The sequence below is a fragment of the Saimiri boliviensis genome, chromosome 9 (genome assembly GCF_048565385.1).
Source record: "Saimiri boliviensis isolate mSaiBol1 chromosome 9, mSaiBol1.pri, whole genome shotgun sequence".
NCBI lineage: Eukaryota > Metazoa > Chordata > Mammalia > Primates > Cebidae > Saimiri > Saimiri boliviensis.
In genome coordinates this window covers 67,363,401-67,390,018 of record NC_133457.1, presented here as the reverse complement: position 1 = coordinate 67,390,018, position 26,618 = coordinate 67,363,401, and the positions used below count along the sequence as shown (strand labels likewise).

The 26,618-nt window shown below is 49.3% G+C and overlaps 1 protein-coding gene and 1 pseudogene across 1 annotated transcript; both read left to right on the top strand.

Moving 5' to 3' along the window:
- Window positions 1–15,978: 15,978 nt before the first annotated feature.
- On the top strand, window positions 15,979–26,291 carry LYZL4 (lysozyme like 4). Its single transcript, XM_003930870.4, has 4 exons — window positions 15,979–16,117; window positions 16,229–16,381; window positions 18,584–18,662; window positions 26,044–26,291. The coding sequence occupies exons 1-4, from the start codon at window positions 15,979–15,981 to the stop codon at window positions 26,111–26,113; spliced, it is 441 nt and encodes a 146-aa protein (XP_003930919.1). The 3' UTR covers window positions 26,114–26,291.
- On the top strand, window positions 20,101–21,319 carry LOC120360826 (beta-citrylglutamate synthase B pseudogene; annotated as a pseudogene).
- Window positions 26,292–26,618: the final 327 nt, after the last annotated feature.

Here is a 26,618-nt window from a genome sequence, read left to right as displayed (position 1 = left end):
CTCTGGGACAGATTTGTGAAGTCAGAAACTCTGGGGGTGGAACCCAGAAATCCGTTTTCACAAGCCCTCCCCTAACCCAATTTGGCACCCCAGTTTGATAACTGCTGCTCTAAGAGTCCGTAAAGTGTGACATGTCTCTTCCAGTGTTATTTAGGCTTTTGCTTTATCCACAGAGGCAAACTCATGCCCTCGCTGGGGAGCCGGCTACCACCTGCTCTCCTCAGAGCCCTGCCTCAGTGGCCCTGTTTGCCCAGGGATGGAGATCTGCTCGTTCAGGATGAGCAGAGGCCCTTTGGGAATTATTTCCTTGTGTTAATTCCGAAGGCTCACACAGGCTGATGTTTTTCTGCTAATCCCAGGCCGGGGCCCAGCTTGTGCACTGTTGACACCAGATAATGTCGTCTTCTGGCCGATGCGGTGGCGGATAAGCAAACACCGGACGGCCGGCAGAATCCCGGCTTCCTGAATGTCTGTAATCACAGATTCGCTCATTGACGTTTAAACGCACGGAGACCTACCCCCATTGCCCTTTGCGTTCACCGGGAGATAAGGTTATCCCTGAGCGATCATTGTAAATAACCAACCCTTATTTCCCCTCCAACCTGCACTTTGGATTTTAATCAGGTTCAAAGCCTTCCTGGCATTTTGCTTATTTTCCTTATCTGTATGACTGAAAGGCTAGCCCAGGGAAGCTGAGACTCTGAGTCTAGTGTGTGTGCCCATCACCCAGGGATCTTGTTGAATGCAGATTCCGATTCAGTAAATCTGGGATGGGGCCTGAGATTCTACATTTCTAACGAGCTCCCAGGTGATGCCAGTGCTCCTCCAGGTTGGCATGTCCTCTAGCGAAGGGCTAGGCCGACGGCTTTCCACCCTGGCTGCACACTGGAGGTGTCTGGGGGTTGTGGAAATAGTGATGTCTGGGTCCCACTCCCAGATGTTCATTCAGATCTAGCTGGTTCAGGGCGTGACCCCCAGGTGACTCTGATGTACACTCAGGGTTGAGAGCTGCTGGGCTGATCTGCTCAGCCTTCAGCCTTTGCCTGCGGCTCCTCCTCAGCCTGGCAGTGTGGCCTGCTCACACCCCCTCTGCGCGGCACCCGTGGGGGCTCTTCTTCCTTGTCCTTGGCATTCATGGAGAGCTCGTGGTGGATCAGACCTTCCATACAACCTGATGAGCTTAGCCGTACCTTCAGCCCCACTTTGCATATGGGGACACTGAGGTTTGGAGAGCTTCTTGTCCCATGTCACACAGCTATTAAGAATCAGCATCAGGACCCAGCCAGATCTCTGTCTCTGGAGCATCAAAGCAGCAGAATGTGTGTTGAAGAGGATGCCCTCTGAAGGAGCCCCTATTCACTAGTTGTGTGACCTTGGGTCTTCCTCTGTAACGTGAGGGGTGGTATAAGCATCCACTTCTCAGGACTGTCAGAAGCATTCATTGAAATGGCCGCCGTAAGCCATGGCCCAGGGTCTGGCCCGCAGGACAGGTTTTGCTGTCTCAACGCCACATGGCTTCTCTGTGGTACGTCCTACGGGTGCGTCTTCTTTGGTGCTGGGGAGAAAGGTACTAGCACAAGACGGGTGTTTTTTTTTCTTTTGTGATTCATGGTTTCAAATGTGCTGCCATTGCCCTACAGGGCCTTTCAGTGGGAGGTGGTGACTCCCCAGGGTTGGTCAGTGATAGAATTTACACTTTGGTCACCGGAAGATAATCATATTAGAAAGAGATGTCATATGCAAATAAGTAATTACCCAGTTGGAGTCATTCATTCATTTATTCATTGCCTCTGTTTGCTTAGACCCCATGAGTGACTGAAGGCCACTCAGCCTGAGTCCCCCAAACCACGGGCCAGGCTTGCTCAGCTGCTTATTTTCCCCACGGCAGTGGTGTGAGTGATGGTGGGGGCGGCGCTCTATCTCAGATGCATCTCATGTATTCACGTAACTCCTTTTAGAGGCTCCACAATCAAGACATTCCCATTTGTAAAGTGCACATCCAGGGAACCCCTCGGTCCCTGGTAAATGGGGACACTTGGTCACCCTGCCACAGCCACACGCGTCCAGGGCCAGGCCCCTTCTTCTCCTGACCCTGACTCCTTAGTGCCTTTCAACCTTCCTTCCTCATGGAGGTCTCTGTGGGGTGAGGTAGCTCCTGCTGGCTTTTCTCATCCTTTTTGTGATGTGGGTTCATAAGCTCCTCATGGCTGGGCTTGGTGTTTCTGCCTCCCCCAGGCTGGGACTTCCGGGTGGTAATGGGACCCTGCCTGCTGCCTCACAGAGCTTCTCTTGGCGTGGCCTGACGTCTTTCTCCATTTCAGTGCACTATGGGCCACTGCAGGTGGCTTTGTCGTGACATGGGTGACAAAAAGAGTGTTCATAAATCTCCACTTCCCTTTAAACCTCCACTTTAGCTGGTCTTTCTCAGGGCTGCAAATAGGCTTTGCCTCTGACAAGCACCCAATGAGTACACAGAAGTAGGGCTCTTTTCTTTCTGATGCCAGTGGAATATTTTAAACTAAGCAAGCAACACCACAGCTAAAAATGCTTAGATTAGAAAATAAACATGTTGCAGATTTACACAAATCCTTGGAGTCAGTCAGCAATGCTTTCAGCAGCAAGGAACCATAGTGGCCAGAGGGGATTGACACAACAGAGCTTTGCTTATCTTGTGTAAGAGAGGGTCTGGAGGTGGGCAGCTGCCAACTTGGTTCAGGGGCGCAGAGATGCCAGGCTCTGAGTTGGTATTAATGCCATCCTGACACTCCTTAGGTCAAAAATGGTAGCAGCAATTCTAAGCATCATGCCTCAGGCTGCTGAGTTCCAAGAGGAAGCGGGGTTGCCTAGAACAGGAACCCTCTTCTTTCTTGTCTCTCTCTTACCAAAGAGGAAACCATTGCCAGGCGCTCCTGTCCCCAGCACAGTTCTCCTTCTAGCCTACTGGCCAGACCTGGGTCATCTATCCACCCATGGGCCTGGGGCAGCTCCTACTTCCTTTGTGATTAGGAGTCTCTGTCTCTGTTCTTACACAATTTTGGGGTTCTTTTAGGGAGGAGTGGCTTTGGCTGTGTGAACAAAATTTATTTCCAGCCCTCTGTCTTTGGGATCCAGAAGCCTTGGGTTCTGGTCCTGGTCCTGTGACTGCCTTGCTCAGGTGTGAACGATGAGCTGGATGGGATGACCCCTCCTCAAGCCCTGACGTGGCCTCTCTGGGCCACTAGGAAAGGAAGCACGGAGAAAGAGCTCGTCATGAACGATTCCATGTGAGACAGCTTTTTTATCAGTGGCTCCACAGCAAGAAATGATTTTGAAACATGTAAACAAGATTGTTTTAAAGGGGACCTTCTACCTCAGATGTTTCTGAGTGTCTGCAGGGTTGGACAGCCAGCATCTCTTCTTGTCTCCAGGCGTTTCTTTGCAGACACTGTGCAGTTACAGATGCAGATACAACTGTAATTACAGACTTCAGCATCTGATGATGTCTACAGAACAGATGCAGACCCATCTGTTGGGGGAGGGCCCCAGCACCATGACAGCAAGTGACACTCGAGGGTTCAGGGCTGGCGGCACAACCCCAAGTCAAAGGTGGCTGAGCGGGGCCCCAGTTCAGGGCTCCTGACTTCTGTAAGAAACCTGGGACTTGAACCAGCCGACGCTATCTCACTGTTGAATTACAGCTGACAAAAGATCCTTTTGAAAACAAAACCAAGCTATGCTGGAACAGCTGGCAGGGTCATCCCTGTGCATGTGTTTCCACATTCTGGAGCTAATGGCAGACAATGTACATTCAGGTGCTCTCTGCTTACAGGAGGAGGGGACCCTGAGCTTTGCTGGTAGTCTTAGGACAAAGGTTAAAGACTTGCATCTTTCTCTGGGGCGTCAGGCATGGGGAGTGGAAGCTGAGCAGCCCGGGGTTCTGCAGCTGACGGTAATCCGCCCTCTGGCATTTCCCAGGAAAGCTTGGAGTTAGGAGGTCAGGGTGGTGGCCACTAAGCAGCTTTTGTTTAAGGCTTCGTTAAATGTTTGGCCTTTATAACGTAGTCACCCTGAGCGCTTTGAGACAAACCCTTTCCCCTGATCTTGATTGTCCTGTCTGGAAGAAACCGGCCCACCGTTCCTGGCAGCTGACGCTATCCTTTCCTCTTTGTCCTTTTCACCACCAAACCATGTCCCCTGAATTGAGGTGGCCAAATGCTACTGGTAGTGGAGGAGAAGGGGAAGCAGATTCTGTTCCTCCCTCTCCTCCCTCTCCTTCTTCCCCTTTCTACCTCCTTCTCCTCTTCCCTCTCCTTGTTTCTCCTCCTTCTTCTACCATTCCCCTAACCCTCCTCCCTCCTCCTTCCTATTTTTCAAACACGGTGTCTTAAACATTTAATATGTGTCAGACACTATGTTAGGCATTTTATGTATATTTATCTCAATCAATTTCCCCAACAAGCTTCTGAGGTAGATTCCATTATTGTCCCCACTTTGCAGTGGAAGAGTTGAAGCTAGAGAAGGCAAATCACATGCTTGGGGTCCCACAGCCAGGACTTCAGAGCCGCAGTCCTTTTACTTAACCTCTAAAACACTCACGTATCTTTCATGTTAAAAGGGTGGTGTGATGAGGGCCTCTCTGCCCTCGGCCAGGTTTATTGGCGGAACATCTTGGCACTTCCATTTCAGGCATTTCTTCTTTTCAATATATACAGACACTTCTTTTTGGCCAAACCACCTGGAACAGTTGTTTTCAGACAAAATTTTACCGTTAAACGCTTTAATCGGGTCTCCCCAAAATAAGGACAATTTGCCTTCCTAACCTCAACACCATTATCAACCCAAGAATATCAATTTTATTTCCGTCGCACCACGCAATGCACACTCCATCCTCAGATGCCCTCAGGGGTTCCCCAGATGTCCTTGATAGCTGTTTTCAAAAGTTAAATCCATAATTCTGTCAAGGTTTATGAACCGTCTTAGGCTATTATGAAACTCTGGCTTCCCCTAGAGAAGTATCATCCCTACCATCCTCCATTCTTCATGACCCTGAGTCCTGTGGACAGTGAATCTCTAGAACAGGCGTCTCCACACTTTTTACACAGGGGACCAGTTCACTGTCCCTCAGACCATTGGGTGGCCGCCACGTACTGTGCTCCTCTCACTGACCACCAATGAAAGAGGTGCCCCTTCCTGAAGTGAGGCGGGGGGCCGGATAAATGGCCTCAGGGGGCCGCATGCGGCCTGCAGGCCATAGTTTGGGGATGCCTGCTCTAGAACGTCCAGCTGATCTTCCAGTTCTGCAGTTTGTCCCTTCATGACTACTCAGCTGAAACGTTTCTGATAAGAATGCCCCAAAGTGATGTTATGTGCTCCCCCAATGACATCACAGACACATAAGGCCAGGCTCTCCCATGGCCTGGTGTCCGGGTCAGAGGGTGTCCTCCAGATTTCTCCATGGGAAGCACAGCTCTCCCTTTGGATTTAATACAGGCTGAGGAGGGGATGACGCTGTTATCGGGGGGTCTTGGGTTGTGAGTGACAGAAAACTCATTCAAACCTGCTTCCACACAAAATGGGAATTTATCATCCCAAACACTGGCAAGCACAGGAGTTTTCTGGCTTCAGTTTGTGGATCACAAGGTTCAGCATCATGTCATCAGGTGTCCATCTCTTCTCTCCATCTCTTGCTGTTCTTCTTTCCATTGGCCTCACATCCTGGGAGGCCCTTTCTCCATGATGGAAAAGGCAACCACAGCTCCAGGTGCACCAGTCCTTACACTCAGCCGTGAAAGGAAGAGACAGCTCCCTTTACAAATGGTTCCAGCCTCCAAGGCCCTGGCCTGCCCCTGGCTGGGGTCTTATCCCATCTCTGTCACTGATCGGTCAGACCTGCATCACATCTTATCCTTAGAGCCGGAATCAGCACATGCAGCCTAATGACTTCGTCTTATCTGTGTCTCACCGCGAAGTGGGTAGGAGTGTGAGTGAGCTGCTTGTGTGGCTGGACGTGCAGGTCGCAGGGAGGTGATCCCAGCCTTGGGTAGTTCTGCACCTGCACCTGCTGGTCTGAAGCCGAAGGCAGCAGGGCCTGGGGGCGTCTGTGTGTGTGGCGGCAGCGAGGGGACACCAAGGGTGTGAGCCCATCAGCAGGGGAGGACCCAACAATTGCAGGTGCAGGGCTGGGGCTGTGGGTTTTAGGCCTGGCTCCCCGGCTTCAGCTCTGTGGCCCTACTTGTGCCAGCTCTCCTCGCCTGTCAAGTGGATCTAAGAGCATCTGTTGTGCTTTTCTCTAGGTCCACTGTCGTAAGGACCCGAAGAAATTGTGGGCATGTGATACTTTGTAAACGTAAAAGTCTCTAGGGATACGGCCCTTCATTCCACAGAGAGCCAGGGCATTGGCCTCACCATCAGTGTGTTTCCAGAAATCCTTCACTCTCTCCCTGTAATAACCATAGTCAGCCCCCGTCAGGTCAGGTAGCACTCTGGGGGCTTGAAGAAAGGTGGGCGGCACTCTGCTGCGTCAGGCAAGGAAGCGAGAGCATAGGAGACAGACCCGCCACTGCGTGCCGTGGAATCAGTTCTTGATCTCACTTCTCACTTGGAAGCATGAATCACGTTCTTCAATGTGTCACTCTGGTTGGAAGGAATCCACTAAGTTACGTTGGAGATTTTCAAGGCTGCAGCTTTTACTCGTAACAAATCAAGCAAGCTAAGGAATTATTCCTTGTTAGTTAGGGTAGACATCGTTTGATACAGACTTGGCCAATTAAAGCAAGGCACGGTGCTGCTCCCGTGAGGCAGGCAGGTGCGGAGCAGGAGACCGAGGCTGGCCTACAGACCGCGTGCCGTCCCGGGTACAGACCGCGTGCCGTCCCGGGTCCTCTGGTTCAGGCTTGCCCTGACACAGGAAGAACCTGCCTGAGAATAAAGCTAGCATGAGAGAAAACAGAGAGAAAGGGAGGGCAGGTTGTTCAAAGCTTTGAGTTCTTGGATCCAGCCATGTTAAATCTGTTTTGAACTGGGTTTATACACACACACACGTGTGTGTGTGTGTGTGTGTATATGTGTGTGTGTGTGTGTGTGTGTATGATTAGTTCGTGTTGGGTTTATATATATATGCATGCGTGTGTATATATATATGTGTATATATATCCATATATATATATATATATATATATATATATATATGGTTAGTTCATGTTGGGTTTCCTGTTATTTGCAATGTAAAAGCCTAATGCACTGCTTATATTTTGATCCCAGATGGGACAAAAATTTCCCCCAAATGATAAAATCCCTAACTCCCAATTTGGAGTGCCACTCACGCACACCTTCTTCCCCCTTCTTCCTCTCCGCCTCCTCCTTCTACCTCTTCTTCCTCCTCCTCCCTCTCCCTCCCCCCACTCCTTCTTCTTCCTCCTCCTCCTCCTTCTTCTCCTCCTCCTCCTTCTACCTCTTCCTCCTTCTCTTCTTCTTCTCTTTCTTCTTCTTCCTCTTCCTCCTCTTCTTCTTCCTCCTCACAATGATCCAATCTTGTGAACATAAAAGAATCTCAGGGTACATAGTTTTAACATGTGTATGTTAATATTTTAGCTTCAATTTGCATTTGGAAAGTATTTTAAGAATAAAAATGCAACACAAAAAGAGAAACATTTTCAATTATTTAAAAGAGGCAATTCTCTTTGCAAAATAGCATATATAAAGCATCACTCAGGCAAGGCAGCAGGGCGGTTGGGGACAGTAACCTCTGAAGTAATGCAGCTGGTTTCTTACAGCTTGTGACCTTAGAGAAGTCATATAATCTCCCTGAGCTCAATTTATTTACCTAAACTGAGGCTGAGAAGGTTACTGTGAGGATTACATAAGATGATACATGAAAGACTCAGCCCAGAGTTCAGCATGCAGTAAGTGTTTAATAGATGCTGGCTATTATCTTTGTAAGGTGGTTCTTTCATACAGGGTAGTAAGATGCTACATCAGTGTCTCATAGTATGGTAGGCTGGGTCACTGAGTAGATCCTTCTATGGAACAAAACTAAAAATGCTGCATAAACATTTTATGAGAAAAAAACAAAAAGCAAAACACTCCAGCCTAAAATTCAGTGACAGTGGAATCCAGAGAGGTTTAAGTGGAATGCGGCGGCTGGCTTTTGCCTTGAAGGCACAGCCTTGTGGAGCTTTGGGGACAAGAGGTGGAACCCAGCTGGAGACCCCCTATAAATCCGGGGCTCCAAAGTGCTCCACACTCATGTGAGGTGAGCTGCTGCCTGCCCTCAGGACTGCGAAGACGATTGCTTGTCTTAAACCTGAGTGACAGGAGAGAAAGAGTTTTTGTTTCTTCTAAGAAGTCTTTACCACCAGCTAGCCTGAACAAATAGACCATAAGGCCATCCCCACAGCAGACCTCGGATATTAGAACAATGAGTTGCAGGAGAAAAGACGCATATTTCTATGGTTTCTAGAAAATAAAGCAAGGTTGAAAACCAGAGCAAAGAAAAAGCAGATTGGAAAGAGAGCTAAATGGAACGTATGAAAATGAACAATCAAATTAACAAAACAAAGGCTGGGCGTGGTGGCTCACGCCATCCCAGCATTTTGGGAGGCCGAGGTGGGTGGACCGCTTGAGCCCAGGAGTTTGAGACCAGCCTGGGCAACATGGCAAAACCCTGTCACTACCAAAAATACAAAAATTAGCCAGGTGTGTTGGTACGCACCTGTAGTTCCAGCTACTCGGGAGGTTGAGGTGGGAGGATCACTGGAGCCCAGGAAGCGGAGGTTGCAGTGAGCCAAGATTGCACCACTGCACACTCCAGCCTGGGTGACAGAGTGAGACCCAGTCTCAAAAACAAAACCAAAAATCCCCCCAAAACAAAAAACAACCCCCCCCACAAATTAACGACACAGAAAACTCAATTTGTGGATCTAACAGCGGATTCAGTACTCCTGAAGGGGGGATTCCTGCACTGTGGCAGTTCAGGGACAGACACGAGAGGGCAGAGACATTGAGGCACGGAGGGTGGGGGCGGTGGCTGCGCCCGAGACCGTCTCAGAAATGACAAACATACCTGATCGACAGGTGCAGGGAACGTTCAGGATACATGTGTTGAGCAAAGAACAGGGAGAGGAAGTCACAGCGTGTGCAGAGTGTCACGGGGAGTGGCGTGGGGGCTCCTAACAGCAGGGCTGAGAGCGCGGTTCCTGGGGGAGCCCCGGCCTGCCACCTGCCCTGACGGGATCAGCCATTCCTGAGCCTTGCTGCTTCCTCAGGAAAAGTGCGTAACGGGCATCACAGTAGTTAACCGTTGGGAGGATTGTGAGGATTAAACAGCCTGATTTGAACGATTCCCTCAGCCCCTCGCCTGACATATTAGCAAGACTCAACCAGTGCAGCCTCTGCTCCCTCTTCTCGAGGAGGTGAAGTTCTCAATGTCTCCAAAGGCACTGGAGGGTGGGGGTGCCGGTGAGCAGGGGGCAGATGCAGCCGGAGCGGGCGGGGCACCTCGAGCACACCCCCCCTGCCCGGCTGCTGCCCCTGCCCCCCCCCCCCCACCATTCCACATGTCTTGCTCAGCACAGCCTTCCTGGTCCCACCCTGCTGCACCCTAGGCAGGCGGGACTCTCTTCTCTGCCCCCCAGAACTGTGAACGGACTTCTGTTAGGGTGTTTCTTCCAGGGCTGCTGCTGCTGAGTTTTTAACCTGCGTTAAGTTCCCCACTGTGCCGGGAGCTCACTTTGACGTGCCCAACACTTGTCACAGTTTCTAGCACATGTTTTCGGGTCTAAGAAGGATTTTCCGGAGCTTGGATGTGGCCAGTATCATCAGCCATGGCTCTGAGAAAGAGAGGGTTCTGCCCAGTTTGCTCAGAGTATACAGCCGGTGCACTGAACCCCACTGGCCACACAAAGCCTGTTCCATCCAGTCACGCCCGGTGCTCAACAGGGCAAATGACAGGTCGGCAAACTCTGGGGCTTCTGCCTGAGGAGGCCCCTGCACTACGAGAGCTCCTATTCAATTTTTCTGGGAAAGGTAAATGTCCTATCAGGAAAGCAGGGCGATTCCCTTCCCTCTAGGAATACGACCTCTGCTGGGAGTTATGTGATTGCAACAGGGCAGCTGGTGCTTGTCTCTGGGCTCCAGAGCAGACGGCCCGTGTGCTCAGGCCCCGACGGTGGTTGCCTGGAGGTGCAGGCCAAGGCAGGAGCACAGAGCTGCGGGGATGTGCCCGTTATCAATTGCTGTGTAACAGCCTCCTCGCCCCAGACTTACAACAGCAGCGAAAGGCAAGAAATGCCCATCATTGCTCAGCAGGCTGCGGGTTAGCTGGACACTTCTGCTTATCCTGACTGGACTTGATTGACCCTGCTTGTCATTGCTCACGTATCTGTGGTCAGCGGGGGGCTGGCCAGCCTCGGCTGTTCTTGCAAGAATGGCAGTTAATGGCCGCCCACTGTGGCAGTAGGGGTGACAGGTGCCACTCATCTCTTGCAAGTTGAGGTAGGCATGTTGTGTGGCGTGGCAGAACTCAAGGCGAGCAGAAGCCACCAGGCTTCCTGAGGCCTAGGATCAGCACCACCTGGACCCACTGTGATCTACTGTCCGAGCAAGACGGGCCGACCCAATCCCCGGGGTGGGGAGTAGATGGGCTTGATGGGAGCAGCTGAGTTACGGAGCCAAGGGGCATGGGTGCAGGGAAGGCTGTGGAATGGTGGACCCCCCTTTCTTCTCAAACTGTCTATCACTGTGAGTGAGGGGGACATTTCTGCTATGATGCCTTCAGAGGTGGGAGTTTCTGCAGATGAATGCTTCTCGATTAACTGATTTCTGTGAAAACACCTTGGTTCCCTGCCAACCAGTCTCCTGCTGAGCCAACACTGAACACGGCTGAGAAAAGATCCATGCATGGATTTAAGCCTCGGTGTTTGTGGCCTGCTTTTATTATTTTTCTTTTATGATTCTCCACATTATTAATTTTCAATTAATCAACTAATTACCAGTTCTAATTGAGCCAGCCGGAAAGACTACTGTGTTTTCAAAAGGCCAATTTGCCCTCAATCATCTCAGTATCTCTTAACTTTTGGAGCTGAAGAAGATCTTAGCGCTAACCCATTATGATGCCCTCAAGTCACAGATGAAGTTGCCCAGGCTCCAAGAGGGGATGTCCTTGACCGTGGCCCTGTGGTGACAAGAAAAGCTGAATAAAGGCTTCTCCCACTGCTCCACCTAGAAGGCTGTCCTGCCAGGGCCCTGAAGAGTGCTGTGCCAGGCAGAATACTGGTCTCCCAAAGGCGTCCCCCATAGAGTTAAAGAAAGCGATGACTAACAGAAATTCTTGAGTTTGCAGGATGGCAGATAAGAAAAGAAACAACGTCCTGAAATACCGAAGCTCCCTCTGCTCATGAGAGAGAAGAACTGGCTGAAGCCAGCTGCCACCAAGGTGGCCGACCGGCATCCAGGCAGAGGCTGCAGAAGCCACAGCCTGAGTTTCCACTGCATGATTCAACTGACTTCCCCCGAGACTGCATGGGCGACCTACGAAATAGCACGAAGAGGCACCTGCACCCGACAGAGGACTTTGAAGCCCTTCCCTTCACTTCCCCCAGTCACGTGCTACTCTTAGAATCCCCCCCCTGAACTTTTCTAATAAAAATCCTGCATTAAAGCCCTCACAGGGAGACAGATTCAAGCTTGACACTGCTGTTTCCTTGGAAATTGACAACATATTGATAATATATTTAAAATTAAATATTTGTATTTCAATAAAAAGGCTTTTCTCAAAAACCTGGTGTCACAGTGTTGGTTTCTAATGCGTTGAATCCCTTTTGTTCAGTAATGGTAGCTTCGGGAGCCTCAGATGTGTTAGTATTTGTGGCGAAAGAGACTCTGCAGGAGTGATGAAGGTCAAGGACTTCCAGAAGCAGAGATGATCCTGGATTGTCCTACTGGACGGATCTAATCCTGAGTCCTTAGACACGGAAGGGGAGGAAGAAAAGTGGGCCAGAAAGATACAAAGACAGAAGAGGCAAGAGAAATTCAAAGTGTGGAGGGTTTGACTCACCCTTGCTGGCTCTGAAGATGGAGGAATCTATTATTCCTCTCCTTAGCTCCAAGGAGACAGAGCTAAGAAATGCAGACAGCTGGGAATGGCCCTGAGCTGACAGCCAGCAAGCAAACAGGGAACGCGGCCCTGGAAGTGCAGAAACTATTCTGCCAACAACCTGAATGAGCAAGGGTAGAACTCATCTTCTACAGCCTTCGCAAGGGAGCACGGCCCTGCTGACACCTTAATTTTAGCCCCGTGAGACCCATTTCTGACTTCAGAACTTCAAGAGAATAAATTGTGTTGTTTAAGCCACTAAATTTGTGGTAACATTTTTCAGCAGCAACAGAAAACTAATACAAATGTGACAGTGACGGGCCCTCCCCTTTTCACACTGTCCTGGTGCACAGCCTCTGATGTCATAGAAAGGGTTCTAGAAGAGGAGGTCACGGAGAAGAACTCTTGAGGGCAGACACGTGGATGATGAATGAAGTGGCACCCGGAAAAATCCAGGGAACCCAGTGTAGACGGAGCAGCGTCCCCGTAACACACGTCGGAGCTGCTGCAGCGGCTGCTCCTCCCCTCCCCTTGGAAAGGCACCGAGAGCCGGCCGTGGACGGGTAGGCGGGAATATGGTGGGCAGGAGGGCGGCCGGCATGACAATTCCCAGCTGCAGGAGATGCTCCTCAGCAAGTTCACGTATTGTTCATTTGGTGACAGTTCAGTTGGGAAGAGTAGGTTTTTGTTCATTCATTCATTCATTCATTCAACAAAGGCTCGTTAAGCACCTACTATGCATTAGCTTCTGTTCTAAGTTCTGGGGATAAAGAAGAGAATAAACACACCAGGTTTCTGCACTCCCGGTGCTCACACCAGGTATGGGAGAGAGAAATAAGCACGTGAACAAATGAACAGTGGAGTTCCTGATATTGACTGATGTTATGAAGAAAATAAAATCCGTCTTCTTTGATGGGGCAGTGATGAAGGAATTTTCTTTGAGGCAGCGAGCTCAAATGTGGTGATCAGGGCAGTCACGTTCCAGGTAGGGGGAAAGGCTGGTGCCATTCCACAAAGGACCTGTGGTGGGAGTGAAACTGGCATATTCAAGGAAGGGAAACGTGCAAGGTGACTATGGCAGAGTGAAGGTGGGCCGAGGAGAGAGTGATGTGCACTCAGACAGGAGAGGGGCTTAGCCAGGCTGAGGAGCTGGGGTCTTGCTCAGAGTGCAAGGGGAATGAACCCACTGGAGGTGAGGTGAATGATGTCACTGGACATACGCTTTATAAACTGCATTTCCAGCTGCTGTGTGGACAGCGGGTCTAGGGGAACAGAGAGGAGTGTGGAGGAGCGTAGTTAGAAAACCACCTTAGAGATGACGGTGGTCTGGATTAGGAGGATGGCAGAGAAGCAGGTGGGAGGTGAGTGGGTTCTGGAAGAACTGTAGCTGGCATGCCCTGGTGAATTGGCTGCTGGGGGAGAGGGGAGGGGAGGACTCGGCATGCCTTCCGCGAGCTGAGATGAGGCCTGCCCTTTGGAAGACAGACATTAGTGGAAAATGTTGTTTGCTCTTTGGGAACGGAAATATGCATTGAGATTCACCTCCTCAGCTAAGGGAAGGGTGCAGCCAGAGCTCAGCAAAACACCCTCAGGGATAGACCTTGTGCCAGTGCATATGTAATTCACTTACTCTTCATCAACGCAATTGATGAAGTACTGTTCTAATCTGCGCTACAGAGGAGGAAATGGAGGAATTGGGAGGTTGAGCAATTTGTCTGAATCGCTGTTGGGATGCTGATGTCTCAGCTGCTGAGTGGGAGGCTGGGACTCGGACCCAGGCAATCTGATTTCCAAGTCTGAGCTCTCAAATGCAAGGTCCTCTAGATGCTGTATTTGGTTTAATGGTAGTGTCTGCAACTGACGATACAGCTTGAACAAACATTTGAAAGTGTGATTCTTCTAATTCATGAATATACTTATTTCTAACTTTTGCACAAGTTCGACATTTCTCAACAGGAGGCAGTTTTGTCCCTGAGCAACATTTTTGTCTGACATAAATTGGGGGCAGAGCTACTGATATCTAGAGGCCAGGGGTACTCCTAAACATCTAGATGCCAGGGGTACTCCTAAACAATTCCAAAGCACAGGATGTTCCCAGGACAAGGCATATTCCAGCTCGAGTGCCAAGGCTGAGAACCCCTGAGGTAGGTGTATACAGTCAGGACAGGCAGGTGGCAAGCAGGAGGGTGCCATGAACAGTCCACTGATAGATAACGGCGGAGTGCTGGGGTCATGGGGTTTTCCAGGAGGAGGATGAGTTCCCATTTCCAATTGCGTATTCTAGTCTGAGCAATGGGACAGAGCACAAAACAGGACAGTCACCTGCAAGGTGTCATGAAAGAGACTCAGATCAAAAAGGACTCAGAGGGGCCGGGCGCGGTGGCTCAAGCCTGTAATCCCAGCACTTTGGGAGGCCGAGGCGGGTGGATCACGAGGTCGAGAGATCGAGACCATCCCGGTCAACATAGTGAAACCCCGTCTCTACTAAAAATACAAAAAATTAGCTGGGCATGGTGGCACGTGCCTGTAATCCCAGCTACTAGGAGGCTGAGGCAGGAGAATTGCCTGAACCCAGGAGGCGGAGGTTGCGGTGAGCCGAGATCGCGCCATTGTACTCCAGCCTGGGTAACAAGAGCGAAACTCCGTCTCAAAAAAAAAAAAAAAAAAAAAAAAGGACTCAGAGGGAAAATGGAACTTTCATGGAGGGTCCATCAGGACGCATGAGGTTGGCACCTGGGGTGAGGCCTCAAGAGGGAGATTTGAATGAGGAAAGGCATGGTAGGGCCCTGGGCATTGGGAAGAAGCGTGTGTGAGGGCACCAGTGGACTTCGCAGGAGCACGGGCGCCGGGGGAATGGAGTGGGAGGTGCGAGGTGCCCAGAGAGGGAGTGCCATCTTGACGGAATAGATTTGTCCCAATAAAGAGTGGGTGGGGTAAGCCAGATCATGGAGGGCTTGCTGCAGTGAGAACAGGGAACTAGCAGTGTTCTCCAAGTGACATCTTGTACCTGCTTTGGGGACATTCCTCAGTCATGGTGGAGAATACCACCTGTATGAGTTGGCCGGGAGGGTTGGAGGTGAGAGGGCTGGGCCGTGAGTCGGCTTGCGGTGAGGATGTGGTGGGTTTAGGGCGTGGCTCCCACCTGACGTGGAATGGAGAAACCTAAATGCAAGAGTACATTCTCTGATGCTCTCCCCCCAGGGACCCGCTTTTAAAGACAAGGAAGCAGAGGCAGTGAGAGGCTAAGTGACTTGTCTGTTGTCACTGAGTGGCAGGTCTGGGCTTGTCTCCTTGCGCGGACAGCAAGGGAAAAACAATGGAGTTTGGTTTGTAGAAAGTCTGGGGACAGGACTGTGTAAAGAACAGGAATACAACTGGGAATAAGACACACACGAGACAGTGGTGAACACAGTCCCATGGTTCAGTAGAGGTTCTGCTGGAGTGCTGGGGCCATGATGCTTTTTTTTTTTTTCCTCTTTTCTGTTTTATAAGATGTGTTTAATCACTGGAGTCTACTTTTACAATAAAGGGAAGAAAGGTCTTGAGCATCTATACCTAATATCAGAGTGAAATGAGAGATACAAACCCAGAAGGAGCCAACGGGTTTTGCTGGATGGAAAGAGTTGGGGTTGGGGAGGGGCTTTCAAGAGGGCAGTTTCCTCCGAAAATAGGAGGTCAAGAGGCGGCGAAGGGGCGGAGTCTCAGGTGTCCCAGATTTGCAGTGGCACCGAAGCCGGGGATTAGGATGGGAAGAAGTGTCCTGGTGTACCAGGTGAGACGCTGAGCTGTGCCCCCCGCCCCCCCCCCCCCCGCCACAGAGCCCTTCTTTCCCTTCCGAGGACCAGTGTCCCTGTGACTCCGCCCACTCACCTGGCCACGGCCGCCCAGCTGCCAGGAGCCTGGAGAGGATGAAGGCATGTGTGGTTCTCCTCCTCCTTGGCTGCCTGGTGGTTCCAACTGGAGCTTACATCCTGGGGCGGTGCACAGTGGCCAAGAAGCTCCGAGATGGAGGCCTGGATTATTTCGAGGGCTACAGCCTTGAGAACTGTGAGCAGACCCCTGGGGCTCCCTCCTCGCACCTTCTTGCCCTCCCTTCCCTGGCCAGGCCTCTCCAACTCCAGCTGTCCTCAGAGCTGCACACCTTCTGTTCCACCTTAGGGGTGTGCCTGGCCTACTTCGAGAGCAAGTTCAACCCCACGGCCATCTACGAGAACACACGTGATGGCCACACTGGCTTCGGCCTCTTTCAGATTCGTGGCAATGAGTGGTGCGGTGACCGTGGCAGGAACCGCTGCCACATGTCATGTTCTGGTAAGTTCCTCTTTTCATTCCATTCGAGGCCACTGGAGGCTGTGGTGCTGTGTCGGAGGCCTGCCTCCGACCGCCGGAGTTGACAAAATTTACAGAGGAGAGGCTGTGGCAGGAGCCATATGCAGGGTGGGTCCCTGGGAAGCTGAGCATTCCACTCCTGGGGATGCAGTGAGATCAGGCTGACCTCAGATGGCGTGACGGAGACCCCTGTCCAGATGGGCAGAGAAGGTGTCGGGGTGTGGAGAGGAGGCTGTGGGCGTCAGAGCAGAGGGCTCCAGCTGGTCTGATTTCACCCACGTGGCCACCACGCCCTTTGTGGAGGGGCAGACGCTGCCACTGTGAAAGCAGAAGTGGTCACTGCGAGGAGACGGGAGCCGGGCATCCCGAGGGGAGCTTGCCCACTGCTCTTAGGTGGTCCCAAGTACCTGTGACCAAGGAGAGGTGGTTGCCAGGATTCACTCATTCTGTGAGCACTGAACTGACTGAGCACCTGCTAAGTGCCAGGCCTTACGCGGTGGCCACTCTGTGCTTGTTAACTGCCAGGTGCTCTTTGAAGCCCTTTGTAGGTATTTATCTAATTAATTCATCTAATCAATCTAATTAAATACCCATGAGGTGGGTACTGTTATCCCCATTCTATAAATGGAAAAACTGAGGTGCATAGAGGGTACATATATGCCCAAGACCACACAGCTGGGGGTGGTAGTGCTGGAAGGGACACCTAGGCAGTGCGGATCCTGAGTTTGGGCTAAACCCAGAGGATGCTCAGCTGGGCCTTTCTGCCTCAGAACCGAATCCTCCCTGACGAGCAAACCTCCCTCCACACTGATGGGTGAGGCGGCGAAGGGGCGGAGTCTCAGGTGTCCCAGATTTGCAGTGACAGGAAGCCGAGGATTAGGATGGGAAGAAGTGTCCTGGTGTACCAGGTGAGACACTGAGCTGTGCTCCCCCCGTACCCCATAGTGCCCTTCTTTCCCTTCCGAGGACCAGTGTCCCTGTGACTCTACCCACTCACCTGGCCACAGCTTCCCAGCTGCCAGGAGCCTGGAGAGAATGAAGGCACGCGTGGTTCTCCCCCTCCTTGGCTGCCTGGTGGTTCCACGTGGTGCTTACTTCCTGGGGGCTGCACAGTGGCCAAGGAGCTCCGAGATGGAGGCCTGGATTACCTCGAGGGCTACAGCCTTGAGAACTGTGAGCAGGCGCCTTAGGGCTCCCTCCTCTATGATCCCTAAGCTGTGGGTCTCGTGGGGAGAGCACCCACATTCAGGGCGGACACTGTCTTTGTCTCCTGCCCTTGGCATGCATCGAATGTCAGGGTGGAAGAGGATGGCTATGGGAAGTGAGGGTTAGAAGCAGAAAGGCACATCAGGGCACCATTGAATGTAGCCAGGGATCTGGGGGTCTGTTTTATGAGCAGTTTGGGGCAGTGAAGTGATGTTTTAAGGAAAAGCGATCTGACTAGATTAAGGAAAGCTGAGACCAACGTCGGCAAGGGGGGTGTTGCAGTAGTCCCAGGTGAGAGGGCTTGGATTCCACATTCCAGGGACGGAATGGCGTGGCGAAGGCAGACACGCTGGGTAGGCCGCCTCACACCCCTATGCCAGGAACAGGTACTCCCTCCGTCCCCTTTCTTCACCTGCTCCTTTAGAATCCACTTGCCCCGTAACTCTTCCCTGACCCTTCAAGTCTGAATCAGGTGCCCGACTAAAGGCTCCCTCACCAAGCAGCGTCCCCATCATTGCAGGCATCCCTGTTAGTTTAATTGCCTGTGACTTCAACCCCTGGAGGCGCCGCGTGGGCAGGGACGAGTTCATCGCGTTTTTCGTTCTCTCTCCATCGCTGCTTATGTTGCCTCGGGCAGAAGAGTCAATATACATCCATATTTTAATGAAAAAATTTTATAAGAATGATAAGTTAAAAAATCAATGGATCTGGGATACATATTTTCGGTCATAGAAAATATACATACATACATATTTTAATGGAAAAACATTTATAAGAATTACAAGGTAAAAAAAAAATCAGTGGATCTGGACTACCTTCTGCTACCTCCTTAGGGTTGTCTAATTAAAAATCTAAGGATAGATTTATCCTTGGAATTCCCTGGAAGCCTCTGACCTGAACACCCTGTGCCTTCCCTACGTCACTCTAACTTCGCCGTCATCTGCGGGCCTGTTACCTTCCGTTTTATTTTCTCCACAGCTTTACTGAATCCTAATTTACAGAAGACAATTGAATGTGCCAAGACCATTGTAAAAGGAAAAAAAGGGATGGGAGCATGGTAAGCCATACATTTTTTTCTCTCTTTAAATTTTTATTTATTTATTTAAAAAATTTTAATTTTTATTTATTTACTTTTTTGTAGAAACAGGGTTTCTCCATGTTGGTCAGGCCGGTCTTGAACTCCTGACCTCAGGTGATCCGCTCACCTCAGCCTCCCAAAGTGCTAGGATTACAGGCGTGGGCCACCGCGCCCGGCCAGTCATACGTTTGTATATAGCCTGTATTAGCGACTTTCACTTGTTATCTCTAATTGAATCTTGGCCAGATCTTGACTGTTGCACCTCTGTAGTCCTAAACTAAAAGGTTCCAACTCACCAAGGGAAGCAGCAGAAAGCCTTGAGCTCCACAGTGGCAAGGCCACGGAGGGAAGGAAATCATTGTCAGAGAAATTGCCTTGAATTGTACATTTCCCCCCCAAATCTTGCTTAGAGTTGCATAGAATGCTACAATGAACATCTTCAAACTAAATCTGTGCTTATTATGATAATCTCTGACTGTTTTTTTCCTATAAGTTCCTACAAGGTTTTTTCATACCTTTAGTGTTCTTGATGCATGTGAAATCCAGCAGGTCCACATTTGTTTATATTTCTACAAAGAGTTTAGTGAAGTGTAGATTTACTGCACCTTCACCAATCACAAACCTTTTGCGATTTAAAGGTGAATAACTGGCGGGCTGTGGTGGCTTACGCCTGTAATCCCAGCACTTTGGGAGGCCAAGGCAGTTGGATCACCTGAGGTCAGGAGTTCGAAACCAGCCTGACCAACATGGCGAAACCCTGTCTCTAATAAAACAAACAAACAAACAAACAAACAAACAAACAAACAAAATAGGTGTGGCAGCATGCACCTATAGTCCCAGTGACTCTGGAGGCTGAGACAGGAAAATTGCCTGAACCCAGAAAGCAGAGGTTGCAGTGAGTTGAGATCTCACTACTGCACTCCAGCCTGGGCAACAGAGGGAGACTTGGTCTCAAAAATAAATAAATAAATAAGCGAGTAACAATTTTGTCTTATCTTCTTTTGCCTTCGATGATACCTCATCAGGGTGTTTTTCCCCATGTCTGTTATATATTACTATTGTTTTTGTGATTTTTTCCATCTTTGCTCTTTGCCTATTTTAAAGTTCAAGCTATATCATTTGAAAGACCTCTTTATATATTTGTTATATTAAGTGACTGTTGTGTATTTATTGCCAAAAATAGCTGCAACTCTAATTTCCTCTTTAGCCAGGTGTGTGCTTAGGGAAGTCTAAAACGTGCAAGTGGTCGGCCCTCTGTCTGACTTCCTTCACCGGGTGCTGTGTCTGTTCACGTTTCTGTGTGTGGCTGCGGCTCATTCTCATTGCCAGATGGCTTCCACTGCATGCGTTCCCCGCGGGTTACGCACCATCCCTCCGTTGATGAGCATTCGGCAGTTTCTACGTTTTTAGTGCTACCATGGACAGTCTATACTTACCTTTTGGTGAAAATGTAAATGGATTTGTATTGTTTTTACCGAGGAATAAAATTGCTAGTTATAGGATAAGTATATTTCCAGATTTGGCATATTGCATCAAACAATTTTCTAAAGAGATTTCTATCCACGTACACCGCCGTCAGGAATTGTGCTTTTTGGTGGCTTCACGTTCTCAATCACGCTTGGTGATTTCCAGTGTGTTCTCGTGACTGTGTTGTGGTACCGCATTAGAGTTTTACTTTGCATTTCCCTGATTAGGTTCAAGTGTTTATTGGCCATTTGTATATGCCCTTGGGTGAAGCGCCTCTTTGAATTTTTTGTCAATTTTTCCGTTGTGCTTTTTCTTATTAATCTGTAGGAGATATTTATATACTCTGGATAAAGTGTTTTTGTTGTATATATGTATTACAACTATCTTTCATTCTGTGGGTTACCTTTTTATCTTTTGTTTAAAGAGATATCTCAAAAAAAAATAAGAAAAAGAAACGGGGTGTTGCTGTGTCACTCTGGCTGGAGTGCAGGGGCACGATCACAGCTCACTGTAGCCTGGAACTCTTGGGCTCAAGTGATCCTCCTGCCTCAGCCTCCTGAGTAGCTGATCTAAACCATCTTATTCGCCACAAAGCGCTCATACCTGTTCCAGATGTGCGTTGAGGAGTCTCATGGACGGGCGGGGGGCGTGAGGTTGGCACCATGTTACGTTGTTCAGCAGATGAGAGACTGCAAAGCACCTGCTCAGTAAGTGCTGTGGGGAGGATGTGCTCTCTGAGTGGAAAGGGAAGCAGCCAGCTAGGCAGGTGTCTAACGCCAGGGCATGGATGTGTGTGGCATCGATCTGTTGATGAAAGATGGCGGCTCCTTCTGCGTCTGTGAAGCCAGTGCAAATGTAGGTTTCATCACCTTGGACAAGGCTCGTCATGTGGATGTAGCCGGTTATTATAGCAGACCAGCAACCTCCTTCTACCCTCAGGCTGGCTCACCTGTGGATGTCCCTGCTCTCCGTGGTGTCCACGGCCAGTGAGAATAATGCACCGGAGCTGGGTCCCCCAGCCAGCACTGCTGTTGGCAATGTGAGTGCAAGTCCCAGCTCTGTTGACAGCCACCCTGAAAGCACGGAGCGAGAGCTGCTCACCAAGCTCCCGGGGGCCTGTTCAACACGAACCAGCTGCTACCAACAAAACCAAACTGCTGGTGGACTGACCCCACTGCTAATTAACCAATAACACCCTTGGAAAATTTCCTTTCTTTTTTCCTCTTCTGTTTTTACAACCTGCTTGCAGTGCTGTTCCTAGAGGATGCTCAGGGAAATGAGAGAAAATTATCAGTGTTAGTTGGAGAGAGCGGGAGATGGATGAGACCTCTGCTAGTGAGACGTGACTTCCATTTACAAATCTGACAAATAGAGAGGCAGAATAGGTGGGTTACAGAAGAATGTGAGGCTCTCATAGTTACCCTTGTAAATTGCTAAAGGATCTGTATGCTCACAGGCCGTGAGGAACATATGCTGTTTCCTTCATGGTCCCTTGCTTTTGTTTTTGTACAAAAAACGGTTTTGCTACAAATATCTGAGTAGCGTGACTTCACATTGTGTTGTAAGATTTGTCATCGGTAAGGAAAGCATCTGCCTAAATTACAGGGATTTTTGTATTCTACAATTCTGAAAATTCTTCCATTTCTTTATTAACTAGCAGCTTTAGTTTGTAATTTATGAAATCTGAGGGGATCTTTTACTGGGATTTCTTATTTTTCTGTTTTGTTGTCTTCCCCTTGATTTGGTAGGAGGGTCAAAGTGAATATAACCTAATAAAGGTTTCTTAATGATGAAATAGGCATGTTTGCATGATGAGATGGAAATAGAACCGCAATGTCCAGTATACAAAATAACATTAATGTAGAAAAAACTACACTAGTTTAAAATATGTGCATGACTTGTATTTGTTAGTCTTTAGTCTTTTTTGAAAGATGTGTGCTCTGTTAACATTGCTGTTTTCAATACATGCTAGTCAACAACAACAAAAAAGAAATTTTATTATGATGCCTCCTTTTCTTTTCGTGACATTCCCTCGTAGGTGCCGTGTTAGCATTATCCTCTTTATCCTTCCTTGAATAAGGACAGAGTTACCCGTGTTCAGTATTTGCTGAATGGAAAGGTTGTGTGACTTTTTCTTGTCTCTGTTCACTGTTACTTGGGTTATGGACAGACCCTTTTCTTGGACGTTCATCTGGGGGTAGATTGATGCATGAAAACCCTCCATTTCCAGCACACGCTGCTACTGTCTCCGTCCACGCTGTTTATGGGACAGCCCTACACCACCCAGCGGACCCTAACCACAAGCCTCCTTCTTCCCTACCTTTTCTGCCTCTGCCCCACATTTTGCAACTGCCTGCCTGGTAGATTCTGGACATTATAATCTCCCGCTAGATCTAGAAACAGTGTCATATTTCCTAAGTTCCGGATGGCGCAGTTTTTCAGATCTTAATATTTCTGAAATTAGGCTTCGTTTTGTCATCGATATATTATCCCCTCAAAGCCGTTAATAAATCATGGATGAATCTCAGAAGATATCTTACAATAGAGGAAATCCTGTAATAAGAGCTGCAATTTCTTGACTGATTGCATTTTATATGCACATCGTCAGTGAATCCTCACAAACCCCTCTGCAGTGAGCATCCTTAGCTTCATTTTGAAAATGAGAAAACCAAGGCATAGAGAAATAGAATAACTTACTCGTGGCCACAGCAGTGTGATCAATCCTGGATCTGTGCTATTCCGAGCCTCAGGTCTCTCCAGGCTACTCAAAGAGATGGGGATGGGTGACACAGAACATCTATGCTCCAGTCATGTCGAAGGCAACTGAAGACGGCTGTCCAGCACTCCAGTGAGTCCGGCCTCAGGGTTTCTGAGCAGAATCAATGTGGGGTGGTGAGGGGAGAAAGGACGGGCCTGTAGGTGGACAGATTTCACTTGTGGAAGCGTAGGTGGTGTTCCTGACTCTAAATCATGGGCCCTGTGGGCAGCAGAGACTTTGTCCAGGATCCGGCCCAGAGGGTGCGTCCGTCTCGGAGGCCAAGACTTTTTGTTGCTGCCTTTTTTGTTTTGTTTTTTTTTTCTGTGTCTTCAAGGTACTTTGGAACTGTTATTTTTTTTTTTTTTTGCAAAAGTCATCGTGGTTTTTGCTGTTAAGAACAATGGCAAATGACTTTTGCACCAACCTAATCAATTCAGTCAGAGATTGTTTTTCCTGCTTCATATCTCTAGCCTCCAGCTCTGCGCCTGGCACATAATGGATGCCCCTGAGTGCTTGTTGAAAAACTAAGGCTGCATTTGGGGCCACTACCCACTACCCAGAAGCCATTCATTTTTCTTTTTAAATTTACTATTTCTTTTCTTTAAGGTGGCATGCACCTGTAGTCCCAGCTACTTGGGAGGCTGAGGCAGGAGAATCCCTTGAACCCAGGAAGTGGAGGTTTCAGTGAGCTGCTGAGATCGCACCATTGCACCCCAGCCTGGGCAACAGAGCAAGACTCTGTCTCAAAAAAAAAAAAAAAAAAAAAAAAAAAAAAGAAAAAGAAAAAAAGAAAAACAACCCTTTTCCCTCTTAGCAGCAGCCTCCTCAAGGTCTCCTCTGGTTAATATTCTTAGAAATCAGAGAGCAATGTGCACACAGACTTCAGATCTTTTTAAACACACGTGGAATCCCAGTGTCCACACTGAGCTACACCTTGCTTTTTTTTCACTTATTATAGAGCTCCTGAATCTCAGCACTGTCACCACTGAAAGGTCTCCGCCATGGCTGTAACAGCGGCTAGTGCCCCGCTCTGTAGAGGTGGCAGGTGATTCATCTGCCAGTTCTCTAATGATGAAAATTTGGTTCCATTTTTGTGGCTGCTGTTGCTGCTTCAAAATTCTATCATGAGCATCTTGCTTTTAGAACTTTTATGTTCTTTCCATTGTATCCTTAGAGAAATCCCTGCGTAGGGGTTTATTGAGGCTGCCTGGTTCATTCAGATGCTGGAGGGACCAGTTGCTAAGTTGCTGTTTGGAGAAGAGGCCCCTTCACACACCGCACGGAGGGGCCTGTTTCCCCTCAGCTCACCAGCCTGGGGTGTTAAAATCCTGTGGAGTCTTGGAAAACCGAGATGTGTAAAATAATACCATTCTGTTTTGCTTTGTGTGTTCAAATTACAAAGAAAGTCAAACATGTTTTCAAGTGTTTATTGGCTGTTTTTCTGTGAACCGTTTACTTATATTCTGAGTCCATTTTCTATTGGGTGGATCAGGGCTTTTTCTTCATGTAGATATTTCCTGAGTCCTTCATAAACCAGGCTTATTAGGCCCTTATTCATTTTATTTGTCTGAACTATCTTTTTAGGTTTGTTATTTGTGTTTTGATTTTGTGGTACTTTTATCCTGCGAGAGTTTCACAGATTCACAGACTCAAATCCCCTGGCTTTCTTTTGCGGCTTCTGGATTTACATGAAATCTCTTCCTTAGAAAGGTCTTTTGTACTCCAAAATTGCGCTCCTGCAATGCTGGCACACACGCAAATGAGGCCCTCTATTTTTTGTCAAATCAGTTGAAAACAGAATATGATTTCATGGTTTTAATGCTTAAAATTTTGGCCTTTTTGGATATTATTTTGGCATAAAAAGTGAGGTGTAGGGACCCAGGTTTATATTTTTTCCATGGCTAGTCATTTATTTCAATGCTACTTACTCATTAACCCGTTTTCACCACTAATTTAGTAGATTGCAGTTTTAAAGTGAAAGTCCCTGTATTAATGTTGATTGTCTTTGGAGTGTTCGAAATGCCTTTCATATATGGCCTGAGTTTCCAATTCGTGTGGAAGCTTGGCTGATTCTCCAGAGGAAGCCCTAATGAACGAAGTCATCTTTCGTGTACGGCCCTAAACAGAGCTGTGCTAAGCCCGGCAGACCGAGGGCTTCTCACTTGCTCAGGGTCCCAGTGAAGTGAGCTCTTCCTAAGCTAACAGGTGGTCACGTGTTCCCCAAAGCTCAGTTAGCCAGCTCTGCAGGGTTGGGAAAGACAGGAAGGGAGGAGACCAAGACCCCACGTGTCCTCACAGAGTCCCTCCTGTGGTGTCTGCCCGGGGCTGTGCAAAGCCTTGGGGTTCCCCTGCCACTCTGTAGCAACGAGGGGCCAGAGGTCCACAGCCCTGCCTTCTACTGCGGGACCTCTGACCCCGGAAGACCCATGGAGACCTGCCCGAGAGGTGGGATGATCAAACAGGATCTGGGATGATCAAACAGGATCTCTAACGGCTTACAGCCGGCCTGGGTGGCGCCTGGGGATAGGGACTGGAGAACATGAAGTCCAGGTGTCGGCATGGGCACCCAGAACAAGGGAATCACTTTTGCAGCACCTGGAGAAAAGGCTAGAGCAGCAGTGCAGCTGGCTTAGGTGGGCTAAAGAGCTGGGAGGAATTTTGGAAGCTGCAGAGTGAAGCGGCTACATGGAAAGGGGAAAGAGGCCCTGGCCCAGGGGACAAAGTTCTATTTGCAGGCCCAGAGTCTGCCAAAGACTCATCATGTGACTCCAGGAAAGTCACGGAACTTCCGTGAAGCTCACTTCAGAGAAGCAAATGATACTTCCCTGGCAGGGTTGGGGGAGAATTTCCTGGTTCACAGTTCAGCCTCCTCATCTCACCATGTGGGGTTTAGGGAATGAGGTGGGGGCTGACGTGGGCACCAGGACGGAGGAAGCGCCAGCATTTCATGCTAGGATATGATGGAGACGGCACTGGAGAGGCACAAAAGCCTTCAGAATTGTGCCCACAGCAGGGGTGGCAAACTCAAAGGCTCCATGGGCCGGGCAGGTGCAAATGGCCTGACTGAGGCCGTGAAGCCCTGGAGACCCTGAATGCTGACCTTGAGGAGCCTGCCCTGTTCACTTCTCTCTGCAGGCCCAGCTGGTCCCGGTACTGCCAGTACTCTGACACCCTGGCGCGGTGGCTGGACGGTTGCAGGCTGTAGCCGCCGGCGTGGTCCCCACAGCATCCCCGGTTGCATCTTGTGAAGGACGGTGCTTCTCTGCTTGCTGCTTCAGTCAGTACTGCTGATGGTCTCGCCAGTCGGCAGCTCCAGTTGGAAAAGGACAAAAGTTTGCTTCATTCAGGGATGCAGGATGCAGAATAAACCAAAATCGGTCTCAACTGGGGCCAAAGGTCTCTGCTTTTATGATGATTATTCCTATAATCACCATTATTTACTATTATTGTGATTTGTTATTATTTAATCTCAGATGGAGGAATTGAAGGAAGGAAATTATCTGAAAAACAAGATGTGTTCATGAATGTCAGTACTAAACAGGAAAAGGAAGGACAGGCACAGTGGAAGCAAAGAGGAAAGAAGAGAGGAAGAGAGGCTGGCAGAGCAGGACCTCCAGCCTAGGCAGGTGCACATCGGGGCACACGGGAGGGAGGAGCCCACAGAATCCTCTTTGCACATCTATGGAGGGGATCCAGTGACAGCTGCTCAC

What these genes read in the sequence shown, in the direction of transcription:
- LYZL4 (XM_003930870.4), top strand. Translation starts at nt 15,979, where the DNA reads ATGAAGGCATGTGTGGTTCTCCTCCTCCTTGGCTGCCTGGTGGTTCCA. An exon ending in GGGCTACAGCCTTGAGAACT is followed by an intron (nt 16,118 to 16,228) that starts GTGAGCAGACCC and finishes GTTCCACCTTAG; the next exon opens with GGGTGTGCCTGGCCTACTTC. An exon ending in CTGCCACATGTCATGTTCTG is followed by an intron (nt 16,382 to 18,583) that starts GTAAGTTCCTCT and finishes TTTTCTCCACAG; the next exon opens with CTTTACTGAATCCTAATTTA.